Source organism: Vipera ursinii (assembly GCF_947247035.1).
Source record: "Vipera ursinii genome assembly, chromosome: 5".
Taxonomy (NCBI): domain Eukaryota; kingdom Metazoa; phylum Chordata; class Lepidosauria; order Squamata; family Viperidae; genus Vipera; species Vipera ursinii.
Window position 1 is genome coordinate 72775184 of NC_139518.1, and position 17055 is coordinate 72792238.

Consider the following 17055-nt stretch of genomic DNA (forward strand, 5'->3'; position numbering starts at 1 on the left):
TGCTGTAGAAAATTAGTGCATCTCATGGAAACACTAGGGATATGTTCTTTAGTACAACAATATTCCCTGTGTCTATTCTAACATACTATACTTCCGCAAAAAACATTATACAAAATTATTTAACTATGAGTTTGTAAAATGGAAAACTACCAACACATCATCTTGTAGCCAGCTTAAGATGGAAACAGGAACATTTCTCTTTTTCTTTTTAAAGTACAGTCTATTCCAAAAAAAATTCTTAACTGGAATTCCAGAGAAATAGTCATGTTGAGTGCAATTTTTTTTTAATACTGATGTTAAGATAAACAAAATTACTGTATGATATAGCAATTCTTTAATGAGCCACTTCATTAGATACTCTGACCATAAAAGCTTATATCAAGCATAATAACCAAAGTTGTATCCTAAAGATTCTTTTTGAAATTGCAGGCAAATTTCATTCACTGAAAATGTAATAACTGCAAAATGGCTGAAAGCAGAGTAAATAAAGCTTAAACTGTAAAGAAAATATAAATAAAGCTGAAAATGTGCGTAGTCACTCATGCCCTGATCATCTCGTGTTTGGACTACCACAATGTGCTCTACATGGCGTTATCCTTGAAGAGGATTCAAAAGTTGTAGCTGGCACAAAATACAGTTGCACAGACAATTTTAGGAGTCCCTGGGATGGTCCATGTAATACCACCGTTGCGCAAACTGCACTGGTTGATTTGCTTCCACATCTAATTCAAAGTGTTGGTTCTTACTTTTAAAACCCTGTATGGCATGGGGTCCAGGCTACCTGAGGATCCATCGCACCCCAGTGAGATTGGCCTACCCCAATTGCTCTGACAGAAGGAGCATGCCACGGAGCCAGTCAGGAAAGGAATTTTAGTTGGTGGGGTCTAGAAAAAGAGCCTTTTCTTCCGTGGTTCCCGCCCTCTGGAACATTGTGCTGCTTGAGGTGAGATATGCCCCCACCCTCTTGGCCATCACAAAGGGCCTGAAAATCTAGATCTGCTGATTGGCTTGGGGCCCACTCTGGAACTGGTTAAGAAGACGATCCCACTCATATTGGTTCCTTTCTTATCCAGCTTTTTGTTAACTTTTCATGATTAATGTTTTTATCGTTTAACATTCTGGTTGATTTGTATTGCTGTTTTATGATGTGGTAAGCTGCCCAGAGTTGTTCAACAGTGAGAAGGGTGGCATAAACATTTAACAAATAGATAATTTTTTTTAAAAATGTACCTTTTCAAGCAGTTGATGGAATTCTTTAATTGATCAGTGGTTGGAAAATCAAGATACGTAGCTCTTTTAAGATGCTCCAAATTAATTCTATTAAAGATTATTTGCTTACATATACCACATGTGGATAGGCATTTTTATGAAAAAAAGAATTACTCATAATCAGAGTATTAGATAACAAAATATTGTTTTTTTAAAAAAATGCAGATATGTAATCTATAGTTTGGTATAGTGATTAGAAGATTAGAAACAGGGAGACTGTCAGTTCTAGTCCATCCCACTTTAGGGACAAAGCCAGATGCACGACTTTGAGCCAGTCACATCTCTCAGCCCTATAAAAAAAGGCAATGCCAAAACCATTTCTGAAAATTCAAACAAGAAAACTGCAGGGACTTGTCCACTCGAAGGCACAAACAAATACATGTTTAACTTACCGCATTTAAACAACTACTTTAAAAATACATTTTAGCTATTATATCAACATATCAGCATTATAACCACGCAAATTTAAATTTTATTCAAAAAAATTCCTCCTCAGTGAGGGTTTATTTTTTTGCAAAAAAAATGATGAGTCCCCATCATGACAAGTCAATATGTGGCACTGAAGAGGGCTGCTTCCTTTTTTGTATGTGAAATAATATTTTTTTAAATGGGATTTAAACATATGTTCCTTAGTTTTGCACTCATTGTAACTAAAAGTAGGCCTCATTGTGAGACTGCCTCATTTAATGACTTTTTATAGTTGCAACAGTGATGAAAAAGTACCGTATATACTTGAGTATAAGCCGACTCGAGTATAAGCCGAGACCCCCAATTTCACCCCCAAAAACTGGAAAAAGTTGTTGACTCGAGTATAAGCCGATCGGCCGTTCTGCAAGCCTCCGCCGCCGGCGGCTGGATCTGCGCTCTGCAAGCCTCTGCCGCCAGCAGAGGCTCGATCCGCCATTTTGCAAGCCTGAATACACAGGAATACCCTGTGTGGCCGCGGCTCTCGGGGAAGCCCTGGCTGTCCGCTTCCTCGCTCCACGCTGCCATTCGGGGCCCGCGCGTTCCCCGGGCAAATCGCGGCGCCCAGCAGGCGAGGAAACACGCCTGCTCCAGTCGCCCCCCCTTCCCTCAGGAGACGCGAAGCAAGTGACCGCCCGGAGCTTACCGAGGACTTGCTTCGGTGCTTCCAGGATCGCGCGCACCTCTCCCAAGCCGCCGCCGTCCGGAGACCTGCCGAAGTTTGGGGAGGTTTGGGGAGGTGCGCGCGCACCTCCCCAAACCTCCCCAAACTTCGGCAGGTCTGCGGACGGCGGTGGCTTGGGAGAGGTGCGCGCGATCCCGGAAGCACCAAAGCCTCGGCCGCGCACAAGTCCTCGGCAAGTTTTTTTTGTTGACTGGAGTATAAGCCGAAGTGGAATTTTTCAGCCCAAAAAGTGGGCTGAAAAATTCGGCTTATACTCAAGTATATACGGTAACTTTGTTACCAATCCTCTAATTTGCAAACTTCACAGGTCTGTAAAACATAAGAAATTTGAAGTAAGATCATATGCAGAGTTGCAGTTTGATTTAGTGACTGCTTTGCTTAATAACGAGTTGCTGGTCCCAATTATGGTTGCTAAATGAGGACTACCTATTTGAACAAGCCGGCCTGGCCTGATGGGGGATGTGTTGGGGTTTTTTATTGTGGTTTTTTACATTACTATTTATTGTTTTAGCTCGGGCTTTGTATTTAATTCTCTTTTTAACTTTTGTACCTTGTATTTTATATGTGCCCTGTTCACCGCCCTGAGTCCTTCGGGAGAAGGGCGGTATACAAATATAATAAACTATAAACTATAAACTATTAGTTCAATAATACCCAATTCCTGGGTACAAACAACTTTTTAAATAGTATTTGGGTCTCGAATCTGGCTATCACGACTCTATACTGAATCCAAAACTCTTCTATTGAATGCATTAATTTGTGCCAATGATACAATCTTCCTTTATTAATAATGGATGAGTTGTAACAGCGTTCCGTGCGCCTTTGGCGTCTAGTCATGCCGGCCACATGACCACGGAGACGTCCTCGGACAACCACTGGCTCTTCGGCTTTGAAACGGGGATGAGCACCAGCCCCTAGAGTTGAAATCGACTAGCATGCATGTGCGGGGGAACCTTTACCTTTACCTGTAACAGTAAACAACAAATAATTCTGTTGAAATAAATTATTTATTTTCATAACTGAACCATTCTGTCAAATATGAAAATAACTAATTTTTTGATCAAAACTACTGTTGGCCTCTACTGTAGATAAATCTATAAATGTATTCAAGTGAATGCTATGTAAAGAAAAAAAAAAGAAAAATACATAAAAATGCAAAGAAGCGCCTTATGGGGTATCAACTATGTATATAGCACCTTCTAGTGGGCAGAAAAGGATACAGCTCCAACCAATCGGAATTCAGAGTAATTATCACAGTTCAAACTACTAAACCAATGACAGTGAGAATCTTTGTGGTATGTAAACATGCCTGTAGGAGAGAATAAACATTTTTAAAATAAAATTCTATTACTGTTGTCAAAAGATACCGTGAACTATGTCTAAAATTTTCATTCTCATCTCTCAAATACGTTCAAGTAATGGTTTTAAATAAATGTACCATTGCAGCAAGGGAATAATTTTTCTAGTCACAAATTGCATTACTGGTTTTATTTTAAATACTGAAATATAACAAAACTGGAAGGTCAGCTGCAGAAAACAAAACATATTCTAATTTTATTTTTATTTGAGTTTATATCAGTTTTGTAAAATAGTTTACAACACAACTGAAATGTAATATTATTATTTAATAAATATATTTAATGGAATACAGTGTATATATTTCCCTAAATGGTAAAGCCATGATGGTTATAGGTATATGGTAACAATTTTTTAAAAAATTCCAAACAAGCATTATCCATTAATACTATCTCATATTTTAGATATCCTTTCCTGAACTTCTTAATTCCTTTTAGCTTGAATATTAATTGAGGAGAAATTCTCAACTAGTTGTCTACCCAGGAAGAGAATCTGATATCCTTTGTATGCCACTAAAAGTCTCTGTTATTGGGAGAATAAATAGCAAGCCGATCACAGATGATCCAAGTGTGCAGCAAATTGACATACAATCACGTGATCTAAAGATCTTTGTTTTGTTTAAAACTTCATCACAAACAAACAAGTTTGGATCCATTAATTTTTATCTTATTTGGTTAAATATTAGTAGAACTTAAAAACTCACCATAGTCTGGCTGAAAAATCTGCCTAATTAGAAGAAGAAACCATTCTTTTGTTAGGCCACCCATGTCAAGACCAGCTTCTCCTACAAATGTAACTTTTAATTTCTTTTTTAAATCTGCTCGCTTCCTTGTGAGCTATTACAAACAAAAGGGTGAACAGTTAAATCTATCATCTTATAAAATGAAACAAGGTAATAGTGCTATTTTAACATTGTTTTGGAGAACAGGGGATATAAATGCAACACCTATAATACAAACTAACATTCAAATGTAAAGAAACACAAATGTTAGTCTTTAGAGGTTCAGCTGATTAGGGATTTGAATAACCTTTCTACCCATTTCTATTTCTATTAGTAGCAGTCACAGTTTTACTTTATTCAGCACAGGTGATACACCACCTCTTTTACATATATTATAAAAAATATTCAGAAAAAAACTGGAATAGATGTGTAATAGATTGAAAACTAAGCCTTACGAAGAGAATAATAGAATAGGGTATGTTTAACTTAAGATAATAGAGTGGGTTCATTAGTGCTCATCAAATACTTGAACAGATATCATGCAAAAAAAACCAAAAAACGAAACAACCCAAGACTTGTTCTCTATTATTTCAGTGTATGTGACATAATATTATTGGAAGAATTGATTCTGGTTGGAACTTTTAAGAGAAAAATCCTAATAAAAAAAGAGATATACAGTGGAACAATTCCCAGGGAAGGAAATGAGTTTCCCTTCCTTGGATCTTCTCAAGCAGAGGGTACACAGGATGCTCTAATTTGGAACACTACACGTGGCATGGAGCTGGACATGAGGTCCTGAAGTGCCCTTCAGGTTCTATGATACCATTACTTACATGTTCTTTTATCCTTCATTTACCTCCTCTCCTCAAATGCCAGAAGTAAGGACTTCTGCATTTATCACAGCACTGTTTACCATTACTTTTGAACTAGGAACTGTGCACAAATCAAACTGATTTACGACTTGGATGTGGAAGGATATGAACCCTTCTTTCAACAGTTTTTACAGAAACCATTTTGCATACCTCATCCAACGAATCACTAACGAGGTGCATTCTTCTTACTTTCACATTTAGGAATAGCATATTCATATCAGGTCTCTGCCTCCGAGTTACTTTATCCACAAGGCTTTGCTGTTCCGATCCAAAGAGGTTGTGAGAAGGAAAAAATAATGGTTGTATATTATCCTCTATGAATTATGAAAGATATTATGATGCTGTAAACTAATTTTTACAACCTAAATATTTAATATTAATGCCAATTATATATGTTTTTACCTGATCTTAATTAGGGATTGTTAATATTCCATCAAATCTACATAGTTAACAAAATATATAGAAAAAGATATATCAAAAGCAATATTTGTTAGGTTAAGCAATAGGATAAGATTGGAATAACTTTTGATACAGAAATGTAAGTATTATCAAATAACTGTAAAAGTATGCATTCAATGACATAGGCATCTTTCTTCTGTGGATAGTTTTGATAGCAATTATAGTACTAATACAGAAAATTAACATATGCTCTTCACTTAGCTTTCAGAATTTGCTAGCAATTAACTCCTCCTTACATTCCTTACGCCCACATATCTTATAACACACTGTAGGAAAGAGGGACACTGAAGAAGAGTTACGTCTATCTGTACATGTAAAAGTACAATTCTAATAACTGTAAAGTCATTCCACCCTGGCATTTAAAAAGAACATAACTCTTTTACAGTTTGTTCCATGACTGATTTAGGTAAATAACTTCCTTGTTTTGTTATTACAAGTGGTTCATCGTGCCCTATACAGAGCATAAACATCCCAAATACATTTTTATAGATAATGATTTATTAACTGTATATGCTGCCCAACTCCTAGCGACTCTGCAGTTAACTTAAAGCATACCTTACGTTCCATCATATCAGAAGTCTAAATATACTTAGAGAAGTGTCTGAATGCCAAGTATTTAATATGTAAAATATTATTTCAATTTTAATACACTATTTAATAAATAATAATGCTTACCCGTGCAATATTTATCATTTGTTGTTCTGAATCCTTTTGAATTATAACTTTTTTTGCTGCTATAGAAATAATGAACGGATATTGACAGAAGGAAAACCTGAATGATAAAATATTACACATATGTGTACATATTTATATTGAAAGAAATTAATGGAAGAACATAGAATGAATTGCAGTAGGTAAATATAGGTAATTCTTGTCTTACGACCACAATTGAGCCCAATATTTCTGTTGCTAAGTGAGACAATTAAAGTGAGTTTTGGCCCATTTTATGACTTTTCTTGCCATAGCTGTTCACTTCAGTTGTTAAGTTAGTAGCACAGTTGTTAAGCGAATCTGGCTTGCCCATTGACTTTGCTTGTCAGAAGGTCACACAAGGTGATCCTATGACCTCAGGACACTGCAACCGTCATAAATAAGAGTCAGTTGCCAAGCATCTGAATTTTGATCAGGTGACCATGGGGATGCTGCAATGGTTGTAAGTATGAAAAATGGTCATAAGTCACTTTTTTCAATGTCAATGTAACTTTGAACGATCTCTAAATGAATGGTTAAGTTGAAGATTGCCCGTTTTAAAAAATAAACTTACAAAAGAAATTATCTGCTTAACAGTTAATAATGTATACATGTTTAGCTAATTCAGATGCTGTGTTTATTGAGTATTGTCGTGTCTCATTGCATTTTCATAGGAAATCTTTCTATTGCTATTCCTCTAAGCTTATTTCTCTACCTGTTTTGTCTCTATTTATCTTCATTTGCACTTGGAAGCTAGAAATAACAGTAGTTAGGTCAACTTATTTGTATCCTATTGAAAAAAAACCACTGAAAATTTGTGAGAAGCTATGAAGAAAAATATGGATAGCTGAGGAATCTCTACAAATTTACCTATGAGCCAAAGAAAACTTAATAATTATCAAAGGGATCCAGGTAATCTTTGTCCCCCTCCTCTTACAGAACATAACTGTACAATTATACAAAAAATAAAATCTCCCTTAAATGTATATTAGTATTCTGGACAGTTGAGATAAAAAAGAATTATTAAACCAGGTTTTCTCCAGCATAGTACCTTCCATGTGTATTGGACTGATGTTTCAGAATTATATTTCATTGAGAAATATAAATAATGTAGTCTAGGATATATTAAGCTAATTAGATAAAGGAAATCTAGAACCTAAAAAATAACTTGGTATGATTAATAAAGAGCACTGAAGGGCTACTGATAGAACAGCATATAGAGAATAAGCATTACATGCAGCTATAATAGCTACAGCTACAAATGACCCCCCAAAATGATCCTGGATATTTGATTTTTAACTAACCTCTGCTCAACAACTGAAATACGTTTTACATTCTACATAGCACATTAAACATTAAATTAACATTAAATTATTGTTAACATTTAATTCTCTCCTTTCAATGTTTAGAGAACTACACACAACTATACACAGGTCTGTGTATCACCTATAAAGTATTGTAAGATGCCTCTTTTTCAAACAAAAATTACTATTAAACTTTTATTTTTAAAATAAATACTCCCTTACCTATGAGAATTTCCATAACACTGCCAGTTATGATAATCTTCCATGAGATCAATATGATCTAGCGTAGAATTATAAAAATCCGTATATGGAATAAGAGAAGGATTAGCTAGACTATTCGAAGCATCTGCAATGACATATTTAGTTATCAGTAGAAATGTTTGGCAAACCTTGTTTAAAACAATGAAATTAAGACTTGTAAACAAGACAATAATATTCTTTGATACAACATTATTCTCTAATAGAAGGGATAAGTTTAGACTTTTAAAAGTATGAATGGAACCAGAAAACTATCACGGCAGTTGTTAAATTAATCATGTGGTTCTTAAGCAAATCTGATTTCCTGCATTGAGTTTGCTTGTTGGAAACCAGATGAGAAGGTTACAAATGGGGAGGCCACGACCCCAGGATGCTGCAGCTGTTGTTAATATATGCCAGTTGCCAAGCACCCGGATTCTGATCAGGTAAACATGGGGACGTTGCAAAGATTATAAGGGTGGAAACTGGTCATAAGTCACCTTTTTCAGTGCAACTTTGAAGAGTCACTAAATGAATGGTTGTAAGTTGAGGACTACAGTATGCAATTCTGATCTGTTTAATATATTAGTAAAGATGAACGCTTGAACTGCTGCAGTATACTTTTTTTAAGTAAGTTTCACTTTCATATTCTTAGATAACTGAAACATGATCATTGCTGTAATATAGTAGTTAAAAATGGTATTCTTTCATATGTGTGTGTGTGTATACTGTATCCCTTCACTTTTGTCCATTTTATTATGCTGCAGCCTGATTCTACAGTTGTTGAAATTCTTTTTTTCCTCATTAATCCAGTGGTGGCATTCAAATATGTGAACAACCGGTTCTCTGTGTGGATGCTGCTTCTGGAAGTCCATTCTGGGTAGCTAAAAAATTAGCTACCGGTTCTGCCGAAGTGGTGCGAACTGGCTGAATCCCACCACTGCATTAATCTACACTTAGTACCCCATAATGACAAAGTGAAAACAGAATTTTAGAAATGTCTGTAAGTTTATTAAAAAGAAAAAAACTGAAATATCATATTGGGATAAGTATTCAGACCCTTTGCAACAACATGTGAAAATTAGCTGAGGTGCCTTCCATTTCTCTTGATTGTTGCTGATATGTTTCCACACCTTGATTGGAGCCTATCTGTGGTAAATTATATTGATTGGACATGATTTGGAAAGGCACATACCTCTCTACAGAAGGCCTCACAGTGGACAATGCATACTGTACCAGAGCAAAAGCCATGAATGCATATATATATATATATATATATATATATATATATATATATATATATATATATATGTTTGTGTGTGTGTGTGTGTGTGTGTGTGTATATACAGGTCTTGGCGTATTCGGGTCTTGAGTTCTGAACTCAGGAAATCACTACAATAGAACTCAGGATGTCATCACACAGCCCATTACCCAGGTCGTTACAACACAAAGGACTAACGAGCACACAGCCAGCACCTCAGCCACACAGGATGTTACAAATCAGCCAACTAATCCCCTAACAATAACCCCATCAACCAATCATGATGTAACATCACAGCCAACCAATCCACTTACAGCAACAAAGCCAGCACCCCACACATCCCCACCAGTATTTATAGAGAGATGGCAGCTCCGATCACACTTCGCTCGCACAAGCACGAAACCGAAGACACCAGCCTGAAGATGACAAGTGGGACCTCGTCGAAATGTCGCCAAGACACCCTCAACCCTACAGGGGAAAAGACCCGAATACGCTAAGACCTACATACCTATACCCATGAAAATCTACGAAAACATATATATATGTATACACACACACACACACACACACACACACACACACACACACACACAAAAGCTCCCTCTATTGGCTTTCGAAAGCCTATTTCAGGGATAGGCCTTGGTGGAGCAGTGGGCTAATGCCTCCTTAAGTAACACCAGCTGCCTGCAATTAGTGCAGGTTCGCATCCCACCAGGCTCAAGGTTGACTCAGCCTTCCATCCTTCCGAGGTAGGTAAAATGAGGACCCAGATTGTTGGGGGCAATAAGCTGACTTTGTAATAATGCCACTTGGGCCCCCCCGAAAGCCCTAATAAGCAGGCATATACATAGAATGAAGGCTATTGCTAAGCACATTGATTTGTGCTTAGATTGTAAGCCGCCCTGAGTCTTCGGAGAAGGGTGGGATATAAATGGGATTAAAATAAAAAAAATAAAAATAAATAGGCAATCTAGGCTCTTTTTTATGACTCGTGGACTTCAACTCCCAGAAATCCTGAGCCAGCCACGCTGAGGGGAAAGAGAGAGGTTTCCAAGCTGAGCCATGCTGGCTCAGGAATTCTGGGAGTTGAAGTCCTTGAGTCATAAAAGAGCCAAGGTTGCCTACCCTGCACTAGAGGAGGACATTAAAATTATTTACAAGGTTACTTCTTTAGGAACTAAACTTTTAGAATCTAAAACAGCTAATTCAAAAAAGCCAACAGGAAAGAACCTCACATTTTTCATCTGCTTCTATCTTTTGGAAGGTAAAATTAGATAACAAAATAATCTATTTTCTATGTTAATCTATTTCCTATTGCTAAGCACATTGATTTGTGCTTCTTAGATTGTAAGCCACCCTGAGTCTTCAGAGAAGGGCGGGATATAAATGGGGGGAAAAAACATCTCTGCAATGAAAAGGTAACAGGAAAGAAATGAGAAACATTTTTCTCAATGTAATATGTCTAATTTAGCTGATGCTAGAAAAAAAATAGTATCTTTTGTAAATACTGTTGAAAACTATTTTGAATCTATAACCATCTATTACAACTAAACCACTTTAAATTAAACAATTTTTAAGAATGAAATATTCTTAATTTGGACTTTACTTTTACTGTTTGGACTGCTGTGTGTTTTGAAAAATAGATTATTTAGAATCTAGTTATGTTGCACTTCAGTCTTTAAATAATTAACCTAGTATATACATAACAATATATGATGTTTTCCATGGTGAGCTTAACATCAATAACAACATTTATTTAAAAGGCTAAAATAATTTCTGGTGGTATTATCTGAAAGATTGTTTAGTCACAATCTTTCACTTTTCACATTCTGGACAAGCAGTGGTCATGTAACCTAGCAAAAGATGTTACATACGTGCATAAGCGTAGTCAGTAGCATATACCTTTTTAAAAATATCAAACATGCAAAGAAACAAAAATAAGTCCAAAATATCTGTATTACATCCAGAAATGCCAACTTTGCAACCAATATTTCTCATCCATAACTATGGCACCCTAAGGATACCTGCATACATGCAAATGCTTCTCTGGGATCAGTAACGCAGCAGGGATTGCTTTTTCCTTCCAGTAACAGATTGCTGGGAAATATCAAACATGGCTTTGAGAATTCCAATGTTTGTTACAAATTTTTCTGGATGTGGCTGGAAAGAGGCCTAGAAATGCCAGCACAAATACATCACACTTGCTGAACGTGCACATGCAATTACAATCTTCAATTATATGTGATATATCTAAAATGAGATGGGCTATCTCAACGGCAACTTGCAAACCGTTCCGCTTTGCGGCAAAACAACCCAGGACAAGCTGATTAGCAGAGCTTAGAGAGGACTCATTAACACAATTTTTGGGAAGGAAAGAAACAGAAGGACAGTTTAACATCTTCCAGTTGATGTTATGTTATGTAGCATCTTCTGGGAGTTGAAGTCCACGAGTCATAAAAGAGCCAAGGTTGCTTACCCCGGGCCTACTGGCTTTCAAAAGCCAATAGGAATTGCTGCTGAGTGCGCCAAAAAACCCGCCCGGCAAACATTGTACAGGCAAGTTGTCTGCAGTGAAGGCAGGAACTTTGCACCCCTTCCTGCTGCCCAACTACACCATCTCAACTAGGTAAGTAAGATATTATTTGCAAATAGGATGGCAATAAACAATTTAGGCTGCATTTACATCAGGGCTTTTCAACTTTTTCAGAAATTGTACCACTTTTAGGACATGACAACATTCAAGTACAACCAGTGCTTAACAAGGTGTCAAAAACTTGACTAAAAAAAAAAAGGGGGGGGGTATTTTGGGTTTCATTGGTTACATTCATTTATTGTTATAGAAATGGCTAGTTTATAATATTATAGAAAAGCAAAAAGTTGAGGTTCAACGTTAATGCTTCCTTCTACTCCTGCAACAGAGGAAGTCAGAGCCTTTTCTTTTTCCCTTCTCCCCCTCACTTTTCCCTTTTTCTCTCACCCTTTGCTTGCAAAAGCCCCCCCACTCACTCACTTTGCTCACAAAAGCCTCCAGTCGCTCTCACTCACTCCTCCGTCTCTTTCAAAGGCACCTCGTTCAATCTCTCCCCACTCACTCTGTCTCTTTCAAAGGCCTCTTGCTCACTTACTGCCCTGTTGCTTCCAAATACCATTTGCTCATTCATTCACTCACTTACTGCCCCGTCACTTCCAAACGCTTCCAAACGCCATTTGCTCGCTCGCTCACTTACTGCATTTGGAAGCGACGGGGCAGTAAGTGAACGACTGCTGGTGCCAGAGGCCATCAGCTGTTTGGCACTGGAGACCACTGCCACGAGGAACACAGCTCTGGGATGGGGTTTGGAGCAGCTCCAGGTGGGGGCTCAGCATGGGCCATGGCGTGGCAGCCGTGGGGAGGGGAATCCCCACGGCCTGCGGCTCCGAGCCGCACGGGTGCAAAGGACGGGCAGCGATGCCATAGCAAGACACCGGCATCGCTCCCAGTGACAGCACCTCTGAGTTCAGGTACCTTTTTTTTTTTTTTTTTGAAAAAAAGCACTGTGGTGTGTGTGTGTGTATGTGTATACAATAGCTATAATCACAAATCCTTCAAGCCATTAAAAATATTACTGCTATTATAATGTGGAACCTTTAAATATTTTATCCTAAAGGTGATTAAAAATAATTATAAAATATTGTACCGCATAAAGACTATACATATATTTTTTGTTGAAATGTTTTCTGCTGTTATGTAATAATGTTGGTTTAAAGAGAAAAACTAATTTTATACTGACATAATTTGTGATGATTTAATACCTTATAGCTATGAAAAGACATAAAATATTAACTGAATCTAAAGAAACTTACTAAATAAAGACAAAACTTTGGTTGCTGATGGAATCCACCAGGCACACTTCTCCATAGGAGGCAAATCTTCAACTTTTGCCGGAAACAGACGCAAAGAAATAAATTGTAGGATTCTCTCTATAATTAGCTTGATTCGCTTCTGTGACATCCTATAAAATATATAAATATTGTTTTTATAATAGCTTGAGTACTAATGGAACTTGTAGTTCTTACTTAATAACATTCCACAAAATCTTTCTACACAACTTTCATGAGTAATACAAATATTCTAGAGAGAATGTGTTCAGCAGAACTATTAACCCTATGAAAGATAATTACTTTTCCTAACCTATTATTGCCAATACAGCATGTAGTTGTAACTAGATAACTATAACTATATATTGGTGAAATTTATGTCATTGAAATTGGTGGGTCCAGTGGAAAAGACACAGCACAGCATTTCCTTGTCCAGTTCTTTAAGAAAGTTAAGATAACTCAGGGCAGTTTTTCATTGCACTAGATTGTGTGGATTAATACTTTTGTTGTAATAATGAGTAAAGTTTAATTAATATAAAACATAATTTATGGAGTATATAATATGAGAAGCCTCAGCAAAAGTTTCTTCAATAGTTGCTAGCACTTCAGGGCATTTTGACTATCGCACATAAATAATAGAATACTTTATTGGCCAAATGTGATTTGACACACAAGGAATTGTCTCCGGTGCATAAGCTCTCAGTGTACATACAACAAACAAGATAATATAATCATAAGATACCAACAGGAGAAGATATTAGCAAAGATGAGAAGGGTAATAGTAATAGTAAAGCCTGCCTTGGACCCAGCTGTATTGAACAACTTTCGTCCAGTCTCCAACCTTCGCTTTCTTGCGAAGGTTGTTGAGAGTGTGGTGGCACATCAGCTCCCTCTGGTCCTGGATGAAGCGGATTATCTAGACCCGTACCAATCGGGTTTCAGGCCCGGGTTCAGCACGGAGACGGCATTGGTCGCGCTGGTGAATGATCTCTGGAGGGCTCGGGACAGGGGGCATTCCTCTGTTCTGGTCCTATTAGACCTCTCAGCGGCTTTCGATACCATCGACCATGGTATCTTGCTGCGGCGTCTCAGGGGATTGGGAGGCACGGTTTTACAGTGGTTCTCCTCCTATCTCCAGGGACGCTCGCAGTCGGTGTTGGCAGGAGGGCAGAGGTCGACCGCGAGGTCTCTCATTTGTGGAGTGCCTCAGGGGTCGGTCCTCTCGCCTCTCCTGTTCAACATCTATATGAAACCGCTGGGTGAGATCATTCGTGGTTTTGGAGTTGGGTATCATCAGTATGCTGATGATACCCAGCTTTTCTTTTCGACCCCAAACCACCCCAGTGATGCCCTCACCGTGATGTCCCGTTGCCTGGAGGCGGTTCGGGTCTGGATGGGGAGGAACAGACTTCAACTCAACCCTGACAAGACTGAGTGGCTGTACATTCCGGCATCCCGGGACATTCAAAATGTTCCATCTCTTTTTATGGGGGGTGAGTCTTTACCCCCCGTGGATAGGGCGCGCAACTTGGGAGTCCTCCTAGATTCGCGGCTTACCTTAGAAGATCATATAGTAGCCGTGACTAGGGGGGCTTTCGCTCAGGTTCGCCTGGTGCGTCAGTTGCGGCCCTATCTAGACCGGGAGGCCTTGTGTGCGGTCACTCATGCGCTCGTGACCTCTCGTCTTGACTACTGCAATGCTCTCTACATGGGGCTTCCCTTGAAGACCACTCGGAGGCTCCAACTGGTATAGAATGCGGCCGCGAGAGTTGTCTTGGGAGTTTCCCGGTACTCCCATGTTACACCTTTGCTCCGCGAGCTGCATTGGTTACCAGTTGTCTTCCGGGTGAGGTTCAAGGTCTTAGTGATGGTTTTTAAGTCCTTACATGGCATGGGTCCGGAATACCTCGGGGACCACCTGCTGCCGGCGTCAACTCCCCTCCGCCCTGTGCGTTCCCACAGAGAGGGCCTCCTCAGGGTGCCTCCGGTCAGAGAATGCCGGCTGGTGGCCCCCAGGGGGAGGGCCTTCTCTGTGGGTGCCCCGGCTCTGTGGAATCAACTGCCGGTTGAGCTCCGGATGGCACCGGATCTCCGCTCCTTCCGGCGCGGGTTAAAGACCCACCTATTCGAACAAGCTGGCCTGGCCTGATGGGGAGTTAATTTAGGGTTTTAGATATTTGTATATTTTATTGTTTTATTTTGGGCATTAATTTAATTCTATTTTAACTTTTGTATTTTTGTATTTTTATTATATGCCCTGTTCACCGCCCTGAGTCCTTCGGGAGAAGGGCGGTATAAAAATTTAATAAAACTAAAACTAAAACTAAACATAGGAGCTGTGACTAGGGGGGCTTTCGCCCAGGTTCGCCTGGTGCGCCAGTTGCGGCCCTATCTAAGCCGGGATGATCTATGCACGGTCACTCACGCGCTCGTGACCTCTCGACTAGACTACTGCAACGCTCTCTACATGGGGCTGCCCTTGAGGACCACCCGGAGGCTCCAACTGGCACAGAATGCAGCCGCGAGAGTTGTGTTGGGAGTTTCCCGATACTCCCATGTCACACCTCTGCTCCGTGAGCTGCATTGGTTGCCAGTTGTCTTCCGGGTGAGATTCAAGGTACTAGTAATGGTGTTTAAAGCCCTACATGGCAGGGGTCCGGAGTACCTTAGGGAACACCTGCTGCCGGCGTCAACTTCCCTCCGCCCTGTGCGTTCCCACAGAGAGGGACTCCTCAGGGTGCCACCGGTCAGAGAATGTAGATTGGTGGCCCCCAGGGGGAGATCTTTCTCTGTGGACGCCCCGGAGCTATGGAACCAGTTACCGGTTGAGCTCCGGACGGCGCCCGATCTTCGCTCCTTTCGCCGCGATCTGAAAACATACCTGTTCGAACAAGCCGGCCTGGCCTGAGGGGGGATTGGTGGGGTTTTTATTATTTTATTGGGATTTTTTATCAAGGTACTAACTGTTTTTATGGGCATGTATTTAATTACTTTTTAATTTTTGTAATCTCTGTGTTTTATTCTTGCCCTGTACACCGCCCTGAGTCCTTCGGGAGAAGGGTGGTATAGAAATATTAATAAATTAAAATTAAATTAAATTAATACAGCCATATTACATGGGTACATATCCTTAGACATAAGAGGTGTTCAGCAGAGTGGCACAGGGGAAAAAAACTGTCTTTGTGTCTAGTTATTTTGGCATGCAATGCCCTATAGCAGTGTCCTGAGGGGAGGAGCTGAAACAGTTTATGTGAGGGGGTCTGTAGATATTTTCTCCGCGCTTTCTGGCTTGTGCAGTATTCAGGTCCTCAGTAGAAGGCGGCTGGTTGCAATTGTTTTTTCTGCAGTCTTAACTATCTGTTGAAGTCCGTGTCTGTCCTGTTTGGTTGCTGTACCAAATCAGACAGTTATAGAAGTACAAATGACAGACTCAATAATTCCTCTGTAGAATTTTTATCAACAGCTGCTAGGGCAATAACTGAAACTAATAACTGAAAGCATGAAACCCATAATTTTAAACAACAGAAAATAGCTTACTTCTTAAACCAGTGAATTAGGTAGTGATGATCATCTTCAGTTAAGGCAGTAATCTGTCTTAGCAAGTGAGCAAAAATAACATATGTTGTTGTGTTACTAAACAGAGGATTCTGAAAAAGATTAAAAACACTTCATTAGTATACTGTAAAAAAAAACCCTAAACTATCTATCTCCAAATTATCATAATATTACTGAAATAAGTGTAAGTTATTTTGATTGGTTCTGATAAAGTATAACTCAGCTGGATTTTTATTGTCACAGAGACTGTTCTATGATTATTTTTCTTTTTAAAAAGTAACATTTACTCTGACTTCTGGTGACCTCATCAATAAGTTCAATTT

General features: G+C 39.0%; 1 protein-coding gene across 1 annotated transcript in view; it reads right to left on the reverse strand.

Moving 5' to 3' along the window:
* The window catches only part of HECTD2 (HECT domain E3 ubiquitin protein ligase 2), a 54951-nt gene that overhangs the window by 12217 nt on the left and 25679 nt on the right, over nucleotides 1-17055 (reverse strand). The window contains exons 8-14 of the mRNA XM_083364131.1: nucleotides 16715-16824; nucleotides 13163-13311; nucleotides 8044-8167; nucleotides 6503-6599; nucleotides 5519-5626; nucleotides 4479-4611; nucleotides 3640-3728 (exon numbers count right to left, since the gene is read on the reverse strand). Of these exons, the coding sequence (XP_083220257.1) occupies nucleotides 3640-3728; nucleotides 4479-4611; nucleotides 5519-5626; nucleotides 6503-6599; nucleotides 8044-8167; nucleotides 13163-13311; nucleotides 16715-16824 (810 nt within the window). The remainder of the gene's footprint in view (nucleotides 1-3639; nucleotides 3729-4478; nucleotides 4612-5518; nucleotides 5627-6502; nucleotides 6600-8043; nucleotides 8168-13162; nucleotides 13312-16714; nucleotides 16825-17055) is intronic.